The 11,088-nt window shown below is 43.6% G+C and overlaps 1 protein-coding gene across 1 annotated transcript; it reads right to left on the bottom strand.

Moving 5' to 3' along the window:
* Positions 1-8,180: 8,180 nt before the first annotated feature.
* Positions 8,181-10,788, bottom strand: LOC127311291 (F-box protein At2g26160). Its single transcript, XM_051341702.2, has 2 exons — positions 10,599-10,788; positions 8,181-9,558 (listed from the first exon to the last, which is right to left on the bottom strand). Exons 1-2 carry the CDS (start codon positions 10,737-10,739, stop codon positions 8,395-8,397), a joined length of 1,305 nt encoding a protein of 434 aa, XP_051197662.1. The 5' UTR covers positions 10,740-10,788; the 3' UTR covers positions 8,181-8,394.
* Between the last annotated feature and the right edge of the window lie 300 nt (positions 10,789-11,088).

Raw genomic sequence — 11,088 nt, 5'->3', positions numbered from 1 at the left:
TACGGTGTCGATGAAGCCCTTCCTATCCCCGTTCCAGCGGGCAGCGGAGGTGTGGTAGATCTCCTCCAAGTTCCAGCAGCACGACGGCGTGGTGGTGGTGGTGGAGGAAGAAAAGCTGCAGGGCTTCGCCAAGCCGGAACAACGTATGGTGGAGGAAGAGAGGAGGCGGCCAGGGTTGTGGTGAAGGGACAAGTGGCCGGCCACCCCCTCCCCTCTTTATATAGGGGGCCAGGTCGGTGGGGTGGCCCCCTTTCACTGGTAGAAAAATGGCCTTTAGTCGCGGTTCGCAACTGCCATTAGTCGCGGTTGCGCAACCGCGACCAATTAAGCGTGACTAAAGGCCCCCCCCTTTAGTCGCGGTTGCTTACGAACCGTGACTAAAGGTCCGTCCACGTGGGTGGCTAGCGTGCGCCTGGGCGAAGGACCTTTAGTCGCGGTTGGTGTCCCCAACCGGGACTAAAGGCTATTTCGTTAAATTTTTATTTAATTCATTTGGGTTTCTAATTTTTTTTCACTCCGTTTTTTTTCTATTTTTTTTTAGAATTTCTATTATTTCATTTATTTGCATAGCTTAGTCTCTATCTCTAACTACACTTATCTCTAGTCAAATTACTTACTCGTGGTCAAACTTCCCGCTCGGTCACCCATCCTCCCACTACTCCACCTCTAGCACGCTTAACTTCCGAGTTCCATTCCGTCCCGCATCCAAGTGCTACGCGCACATGTATGTGATACTAGTATCATATCAATCCTATTAACATGTTGGTCGATGTCACATTTTTTTATTGTTTGAATTTCAAATAATTTTTTTCATAAACAAAAATAATGATGTAATAATAATCGTGAATAAATAAATAAACATTAACTTTTTAATTTTTATTATTTTTAATTTTTTAATTTTTTAAATATTTTTTTTGCCAAACCTAAAACCTAAAAATTTGAAAATCTAAAAATTGGGTAAAAGTAATAGTAATCTTTATGCTGGATGCAATTACTAATTTTATTTTAAAAAAAAATTTAAAAAATATAAAATCCATAATTTATAGCAAAAAAAAAAATCTTCCTACTTTCGTATTTTCATTTGGAATTTTGAGAATCTAAAAATTGGCTAACCGGGTAAACCCCGGTGAATTCGGATGTAACTTTTTTCCAGAATATTTTTGATATATTATACGTTTTTTCCGACGTCGTATGCAAAAGTTATTGCGGTTTTACCATTTTTTAAAACTTTGTTTGCAAAAAAAGTGAAAATTCGAATTTCTTAATTTCTCCCAATAGTAGGTTGCATAACAAACAAGAATCTGAAAACAATTTTTTTTCTGAATTTTCTATCATTTTCTTTTGTATTTTACAAACCAAAAAAGGCGATCCACTGGGGGGGTGCAGGGTGCGTGGGAGTAAAAAAACTCGGAAAAACCTTTAGTCGCGGTTGGGACCAACCGCGACTAAAGGGGTACCCTTTAGTCGCAGTTGGTGTCCCCAACCGGGACTAAAGGTTTTCCGCCGGCCGCATCCCTCCATCGCCCTTTAGTCGCGGTTGGTGGGTACCCTTTCGTCTCGGATGGAGCATTAGTCGCGGGTTGCCTCCCGAACCGCGACTAAAGCCCCCTTTAGTCGCGGTTCGAATATTTCCGGGACTAATGGGGGTGGACGGAAGCCTCTTTTTCTACTAGTGTTTCCCATCTAGGGTTAGGGGGCGGCGGCCAAGTGGGGGAAGAGGGATTTCTTCCCCCCAAGTTGATCCCCCCTAGGGTTTTGGGGAAACCCTAGGGGTTTTGGCCGGTTGGGCCTTGAGGGGCATGTGCCCCTGGCCCATTAGGCTAGGGAGCACCCCCTCGGCCCATGCTAGGCCTCCTAGGGTCGTGGGCCCACTGGTGGGACCCCCGGAACCTTCTAGAACCTTCCTGGTCATCCACCGGAAAAATCCCGAACTTTTCCGAAACCTAGAAATCAACTTCCCTTATATGAATCTTATTCTCCGGACTATTTCGGACCTCCTCGTTACGTCCTGGATCCCATCCGAGACTCCGAACAAACTTCGTCTCCATACCATATTCAAATCTACTTATGCGACATCGAACCTTAAGCGCGTCACCCTACGGTTCGCGAACTATGCAGACATGGTCGAGACTCCTCTCCGAGAAATAACCAATAGTGGGATCTGGAGATCCATAATGGCTCCCACATATTCAACGATGACTTAGTGATCGATTGAACCATTTACATAATATGCCAATTCCCTTTGTCACACGATATTTTACTTGTCCGAGGTTCGATCATCGGTATCTCCATACCTTGTTCAACCTCGTTACCGACAAGTACTCTTTACTCGTACTGTGGTATGTCATCTCTTATGATCCAATCATATGCTTGCAAGCTAATCAGACGACATTCCACCGAGAGGGCCCAGACAAATCCCACTATTGATCCATATGCTTCAACTCACACTTTTCGAATACTTAATCCTATCTTTATAACCACCCATTTACGCAATGGCGTTTGATGTAATCAAAGTACCCTTCCGGTGTAAGTGATTTACATGATCTCATGGTCGAAGGACTTAGGCAACTATGTATCGAAAGCTTATAGCAAATTGAACTTAATGACTTATCTTATGCTACGCTCATTTGGGTGTGTGTCCATTATATCATTCACCTAATGACATAACCTTGTTATTAATAACATCCAATGTTCATGATCACGAAACCATGATCATCCATTAATCAACAAGCTAGTTATACAAGAGGCTTACTAGGGACTCCTTGTTGTTTACATAACACACATGTATCAATGTTTCGGTTAATACAATTATAGCATGGGATGTAAACATTTATCATGAACACTAAGATATAACAATAACTAATTTATTATTGCCTCTTGGGCATATCTTTAACAATTATTACACCTGTTAGTTCACCTCAAGCTAGGTGGAATCCTAGCGATGATCTTGATGAAACTTATATTGAACTTGACGATGACTTTATTGAAGAATGTCATGCTACTAGAGATGCAAGTGCTATGAGAAGTCTTCTTGCAAGACGAGCTGTTAGATATTTATCTCCTGATTCTAAATTTGCCACATCTCCCACAAATATTAGAGATAAGGATTATGATTTCTCTTTGGATTTATCTTACATATCTATTGTTGATAAAGAACCCTTTTTTGGTACTGAAAATGAAAGTGCTATGAAATATATGAATGAACTCTCTACTTTGAGAAATTTATTCTCCGGTGATATTAAGATACGCACTTACTTTGTCACTAAAATTTTCCCTTTCTCCCTGAAAGGAGCAGCTAAAATTTGGTATGATAATTTGTCTCCTGGATCTATTAATAGTCCTATTGGTTTGGTTAATGCTTTCTTTCAGAAATATTTCCCTGCTAGTGCTCAACATGTTGCTTTGCAGAAAATCTTTGACTTTGTGCAGGTAGAAGGAGAGAAATTGCCTGAATCATGGGCAAGTTTTTGTTCTTTAATTAGAGCACTACCACTACAAGACAAGTTCTGATACTCAACGTCCAATTTTCGTCAAGTATGGCCCCCTTTTTCGTCGCATATGGGCATAACCCGATGATATGGGTTCTGTGGTCCAAACTGCGTCAGGCAAAGTCCTACCACGTTTTTTCGGTTCGTCGCGTTTGGGCGCCCTTCCGTCACAGAAAATCGAACCGTTGAAGAAGTGTTTTCGGGAGGCCGTTGACTGCTGACGTCATGTAAACTGACACGTGGCAGACGCCATTAACTGTTAGTTAACGTCGTTAACCGGCTGAAACCCCGTGGTAGATGGTAGGCCCACACAAGGCCTGCCACGCCTTAAGAGGGCCGGCCCATTTAGTTTGCGGTCCGGGCCAGCTGACTTAGTTTGACCGGTCAACTATATAACTGGGCTAGTCTATTAGGTATGTGGGCCGGGCCTAACCTCTAAGGTTGACTGGTCAAAACTTAAAAGGGCCGGCCCACTAAGCACGCGGGCCGGGTTGAATGCCTTCGTTTGACCGATCAAAGGATAGCTGGGCGGTCCCACTGAAAAAGTGGGCCGGGCCGAATGTCTTCGTTTGACCAGTCAACACGATAAATGGGCTGGCCCAGTAAGCATGTGGGCCGGGCCATATGCCTTTGTTTGACCGGTCAACAGGCAAACGGGCCGGCCCACTAAGCATGTGGGGCCCACTTTCCTGTTATCGGGCCGGCCCAGTTAGTAAGTGGGGTCCACCATAAAGCAAGTGGGCTTGCCCAACAAGTTAGTGGGCCGGCCCAATAAGCAGGTAGGGACCACTTTCCTGTTAACGGGCCGACCCAGTTAGTAAGTGGGGTCCACCATAAAGCAAGTGGGCTGACCCAATAAGTTAGTGGGCCAGCCCAATAAGCAGGTGGGGCCCACTTCCTGTTAACGGGACGAGCAAGTTAGCAAGTGGGGTCCACCATAAAGCAATTTTGCTGGCCCAATAAGGTAGTGGGCCGGCCCAAAAACAAAGTGGGGCCCACTATCCTGTTACCGGGCCGGCCCAGTGAGCAAGTGGGGTCCATCTTAAAGCAAGTGGGCTGGCCCAATAAGCACGTGGGACCCACTTTCCTATTACAGGGCCGGCCCAGTTAGTGAGTGGGGTCCACCTTAAAGCTTGGCCCAATAAGTAAGTGGGCTGGCCCATTTAGTTGGTGGATCGGCCACTGCATAATATATGTGGGCCTAGTAAGGCCCAATAGTCTTGTTGGGCCGAGGTGCGTGAAGACCGTTGTTACTTGTTGGGCCGGCCCATCTGCGAATTTCTATGCTAGCATGTCGGCCTGTTAGGCGCTTTACGATTTTGCGGGCCCATATGTGATTTCGTTTAATTGGTGCATCAGGAACCACAGAGAGAGCAAAAATCGTCGGCCATGGTGCATCATCAACCACGGCGCGACTTCAATCGTCGGCTATGGCAACTTTTCTTGTAGTGTACCTAAACATCTGTTAGCTAAAATGAACTCCTTGATATATTTAATAATGGACTAACCGTTGAATCTAGGACATACCTGGATAGTTGTGCTGGTTGTGTTTTCAGTAAAAGAAATCCGGCTGAAGCTGAGGAATTATTGACTAAAATAAGCAAGAATTATGATGATTGGACTACACCGTAGCCGACACCGACACCGAAGAAAAGGGGAATGATTGAATTAAATGATGAAGTGATAAGGGAAGCCAAGAAATCTCTTAAGGAAAGGATATTAAATCTAAAGATGTGAAGAATCTACCACCTATAGAAGAATTATGTAAGCCAATCCCTCGCTCTTCCACTATTGAGGTACACTCTCTCCAACGCTTTGATATATAATAGAGATATTCCCTACTCTAAACCTCATGATCAATGCTTAGATGAATTTGATAATTATATTTCAATATGGTTGATAATTTTAATAAGAGAGTGGAACATCACCTAATGGAAAATTCTAGAGCTATCAATTATTTGCATGATATTGTGGAAAGAACCTCTAATGATGTTAAAATACTTGTTAAATGTTTTCATATGGTTCAAACTCAAATTGATCAGCTCACTAAAGTGCAAAAAGATTTGCTAGTTAATGCTTCTAGAGAAAAACATGCTTATGAAATAAGAACTAGAAGTGGTGTTTCTACTCAGGATCCTTTATATCCTGAAGGACATCCAAAGAGAATTGAACAAGATTCTCAACGAGTTGATGATGCTAGGACTAAGTCTAAGAAAAAAACATACAACTGTTGTAGAATCCTCTGAACCTGCTAAGGATCCTAATAGTATATCTATTTCTGATGCTGAAACTGAAAGTGGTAATGATAAAAATGATGCTTCCGATAAAGAATCCTGAAAATCATACTAAGAATACAAAATACACTAAGGAAGATTTCATTGCTACTAAACATGGTAGTGAAAGAGAACCTTGGGTGCAAAAACCCTACATGGGTCTCTTAGGCTATATTTCACAGAATACTTGTTCACTGGATTACGATTTGAGTTGGATGTCTCTATTAAATTGTGTTGTGTTAGTACCTCCTATGAATGCTCAAAGTGACGAAGTGGTGAATGTATGATCCCTAGGCATTTTTTCCAAACATCGAACCACCGTTTATTTACTGTTTTACTGCATGTTTACTTGCTGCCATATTTATTTCAGATTGTTATTACCACTCATATTTATCCATATCACTTGCATTTTACTATATCTTCGCCGAACTAGTGCACATATACACCTGACAAGTGTATTGGGTGTGTTGGAGACACAAGAGACTTCTTGTATCGTGATTGCAGGGTTGCTTGAGAGGGATATCTTTGACCTTTACCTCCCTGAGTTCGATAAACCTTGGGTGATCCACTTAAGGGAAACTTGTTGTTGTTCTACAAACCTCTGCACTTGGAGGCCAACACTGTCTACAAGAATAGAAGCGTGCGTAGACATCACTTATCCGCGACAAAAAGGCCGATGAAAGGAGGGCAACGCTGCTCAAGAGGCAAGATGAGAAGATGGAGCTCAAGAAACGCAAAGAGGACTTCTCCTGTTGACCGCGTCGACAGCCCGGACGCTTGCGGCGCACAAAAAGGCATGGTCCTCGACATTAACCAAGCCAAAATGGCGGCATCCGAGGCAGCGACAGCAACCCCACCATCGGAGGCAGCGGCGGAACCAGCAGGCGTGTCAGCGACAACGCCTGCTAGTACACCTATGTCTGCATTGGCATCGGCCTTGGCATCGGCGACGGAGTAGCCAGACCGGGCAGAGCACGACAAGGTCGTCGTGCTCGACGACCCTATGTCAACCCAGGATGCAACGTCGACATCGCCGAAACCCTTCTCTAAATTATGTTTAATTTGCACCCTCGGTCTGTGATATGATCGCGTCCAGTACTATGATCATGGCTACTTTGATCGCGACGACTTCGACGGTAACAATCTCTTTTGAATGTGAACTATTTGAATTTATATTTGAGGTGGTTATGGGGGACGCGACTGGGCAGCGACGTCCCCAAACGCAACACGAAGAAAAGTCATTCCCCAAACGCTCGATCTGACGCGTTTTGGGGGACGCGACATGAGATGCTCTCAGCACATAAAAGTTAACATGTAATTTGTAAGCTCTCCGGTCTCTTATCATATTGTTATTTTGTGTCCTCTAAATATTCCAGATGTTGACCTTTGATATGTTAAACAATTGATACATATATATGTTGAAACTTTTTGATATGTTCTATAAAACTAGGATATTATGCTCAAACTGGGTTATAACTTCTACTTTTTTATAGTAATCACTGATGCTTCTATAATAATAAAAAAAGTAGGCAAAACTAGATTTTAGACTGCATTTTGAATACACGCTCTCCAAATCCTGGGCCCGCCCTATTTAGAGGCGTTGCTTTTGAAGAAGATGGATTTGTGGTGTTGTCTTGGTGGTGGTTGGTTCACTGCTGCAAAGAAAGGTGATCACTGTAACGAGACTTTTTTCTGTAATTCTTTTTGTTTTTTTCTGTGTGCATCTGTATTGCCATTAGGGCACTGCGTTGTTGCAAAAGCTGGGCGTCATTGGTCTTTACGTGATATTAATATATTGACGCCTATTTATAGACATGCTCTAATTATAACCTTGATTGATCAAATTATGTGCATATATTGAGCCGAGCCGGGGAGTTGTAGCTGGAATGTGGGATCATAGTTTGGTTCCATCTCCCACCTATCGACGCCTATTTAGAGAGTGCCGGTGGAGATGCTCTAATTATAACCTTGATTAATCAAATTATGTGCATATATTGAGCGGAGCCTAGGAGTTGTAGCTAGAATATGGGATCATAGTTTGGTACGTCTATTTAGAGAGTACCGGTGGAGATGCTGCCCCGGTGAAGATGCTCTAATTATAACCTTGATTAATCAAATTACTAAGCGGAGCCTGGGAGTTGTAGCTGGAATGTGGGATCGTAGTTTGGTAGTTCGCCATTGCTCTAGTTTGAACATATGCTATATTTACTTACCAGTTATAACATCTACCTGAATTAAGTTCCAAGAAAAAAAGTTTTTTTATACGAATCCAGTAGTATCAGCTTTATGAAAGCCCTTGTTCTAGGACAAACAAAATATGCTTTTGAAAGATGGCACTTGGTGAAACCTGATCTATGTACGCTAAATACCAACTGACCACATGTCGGCATGAAAGTAATCTAGTGAAGCAACTATTCAATTAAAAAGCATAACCACATAGACATTACATTAAGTTTGACATGTCTTAAACATCTGATTACATTATTAAATATAAAGGTAGCCGGCAGGACTTGAACGTGCACACCATCAGAGTACTAACTTAAGACGATACGATAACATACTACTAGCATAAAGATAAGCAGAACTCAGGCTTGTCGGTTCATCACAAAGATCGACAAACCACACTGGATTGATCACACAGCTTCAGGAGGGAAAAACCATGTCAGCCCCCACTGGCCAGCTTGGCGTTCCGGTACTGCTGGAGTCCCTGAATACAATGGCCTGATCGTCCCATTTCTCATGCTGTATATGCCAGAATCGCGTAGAGGGTTTGCGGAAGACTCCGGGCAAGGGTAGTCGCAGATGAAGTAGATGCAATCCTCGTGTGATCCACAGCCTTCTCCAGCAGGCAGGGACTTGGAGCTTTGCTTGCCAAGAAAGAGCGCATGGCCACCCAAATCACTCACCATCCTCCACTGACCAGGGTTGGTGCGCATGTCTGCCTCAAGGACCTTAAATCCAACAGTCTGAACATTAGTATTCCTAAAACTAGAGCTCATAAAGCGCTGCACCATCAACAATTTACCACCACTTTCAACTAGATACTGCTTGAGTTGATAAACCCCCTTTGGGTCCAAGTATTGAGGAGCTCCAAGAAAATCACCAACAGAGTCAATTGCGCAGCTGATGTTTGGATTGTTTTCAAGGTTCTCAGATAAATCAACGATGAAAAGCTTGAAAAACTCAGAGACCATGTGCAGCCGTCCATCGAAGAACGCGAAGTCCACAAGAGGATATGGATCTGCTGAAAGTCTGAATGGGTAAGTGGCAACTTGTGGTTTGATGATACAAAGATTTTCGGCATACCCACTGCCAATGATCAGCGCGGCAGCAAGGGACTTGGGTGATGAGCCCAGGGGCGTGGGTGCAACCAACTTATAGGAAACTGGAACATCAGCTAGATGGGTTGTATGGTCATCTATCTCCCTCTGCCAAGCAGTGACTAGATTAGGAAGCTCAAATGTGGTCCTGGAGAAAGGGTTCAGCAATGAAAACGCACCATCACTGCTCATGAGGAATAGCGAGCTGTCAATGGAGCCATGGCAAGAAGAACCATCAGGAACAGGAATTTGGTGAACCTCACCACCTGGGATGCTGAGGAAGGTTCCATCGGGGAGGGTGAGCCACGGGAATGGGAGGGGAAGAGCCTGTGACATAGTACCATTGCGCCATGGGTGACATACTGCTCGCATACGAACACGGTCAGCCAGGGAAGGGAGGCGCTTGAGCACAAGACCCACCAGCTCCGGACGAAGCTCTGACCAAGGTACAAACTGTTCAGCCTCCGTCATGCAACTCTACAAGACAAGACACAAGATCCAAAGTTTAGGAAATTGAAGAAAATTGAAATGCATTTGCTTCTTGTACTGTTTAAGCCCCAAGGCCATCACAAAGCAATCAAAATATAAAGATGCGGTAGAAACCAGCAAAACGATCTATTAGACGAGAAATAAACTAGTAAAAGCACTATATCTTCCATATATACCAACTTGTCTTGCACTTCACATTGATCGCATATATGCTTCTAGCACTTGGTAACAGCAGCATAAGCAGACAGCAATGGACTACGTATTTATTTGTCACAGTAAGTATAGCTAATTTTACATGTTTTTTGAACTGGTTGTACACCAAAAGAGAGGAAAAAGTGCATGTCCACAACTAGAAACACCAACAGCCGCAGCATGTATATGGTGAACTAACAATGAAGTATGCTCTTAAAACTCATGTGCAATAACCAAACTTTAATATGCTACATGAGAAAGCCAGAGAGTGTTCTGTCAAATAAAAAGTATTGAACAAAAACTGACATTTTGCTCATGTACGTACTACTGCAGATTGTTCAGTATCCAGCTTAGATCAGCTGAATAAATTTGGTTACTTTAATTAGCAATCTGCGACGTATGGGAGAACAAGCTGAAAGATTGATACGTGAACATCGCAGGTAAGTATTACCACACGTTTTTAGTTTTCAGATCATGTAAGAAGATTCATCGCCAAATTTGACTAACAGCAAGGATACATTTCGGATCCACTTTGTTTATCCAAAATAAACTCGATTAGACAAAGTAAAAATCTGGAACAATAACAAAAAAGTAACATCCCCCTAACCCCAAGAACATGTAGAATCAATGAGGGGTGCGCAACGGAGACAAGTTTTCATACATATGTGATATGTGAAGCTTTTACAGATCTACTGAGACTAACAATGTTATGTTGATCCCTCAAAAAAAAAAAAACAATGTTATATTGAGGTAAAGAAACGATTTTCCCAACCGGCCAAAGCCATGGCCAAAGATAACCAGGCAGATGAGCAGAAGAGAGCTAGGTTACAACTTACTATTGAGTGCGTAGTGGCCTGGTCGACGAGAGGCAGGGGCAGGACAGTGGGGAAGCCAGCAGCGGAGGCCTCGGTGTCTCCGGCGAAGCTCGCATCGAAGGGGATCGGAACCTGGTTGTGGGTGGGCAGGGGAGTAGCCATGGAGTGGAGTGGGGTTCAGGAATGAAAGGGCTGAGGAGGAAAATAATGTGAGCCCGGTGAGGAGAATTTATTGAAGACTGAACTCGCCGTTCGGTCCAAAAAAAAATTTCAGGGGCAAATTTTTTTAAACTCGACCCCTACTAATACAGATCAAAGGGTCGTTTACAGGCTCAAAACTGAACGGACTTCTCTAGCGCCGCCGTATGTACAATCGCCTCCAGCCACCGATATCTGGCTGCTTTGCTAAAATTATTCGACGACGACCAAGCTCATAGCTGCAGACGAGTCGTACGGCGGACGTACACAGCAGGCTATGGCGCGGCGTGGTGGCAAATAGGTGCGCAGCGCG

This window comes from Lolium perenne, chromosome 7 (genome assembly GCF_019359855.2).
Source record: "Lolium perenne isolate Kyuss_39 chromosome 7, Kyuss_2.0, whole genome shotgun sequence".
Taxonomy (NCBI): Eukaryota; Viridiplantae; Streptophyta; class Magnoliopsida; order Poales; family Poaceae; genus Lolium; species Lolium perenne.
The sequence above is the reverse complement of the archived record's forward strand: the minus strand, read 5'-3'. Positions and strand labels throughout refer to the sequence as shown.

Excerpts from the sequence above, each read along its gene's own strand:
- LOC127311291 (XM_051341702.2), bottom strand. The coding sequence starts at position 10,739 with ATGGCTACTCCCCTGCCCACCCACAACCAGGTTCCGATCCCCTTCGAT. Across the intron at positions 9,559-10,598 it reads AGGCCACTACGCACTCAATA|AGTTGCATGACGGAGGCTGA; the intron begins GTAAGTTGTAAC and ends CTTGTCTTGTAG.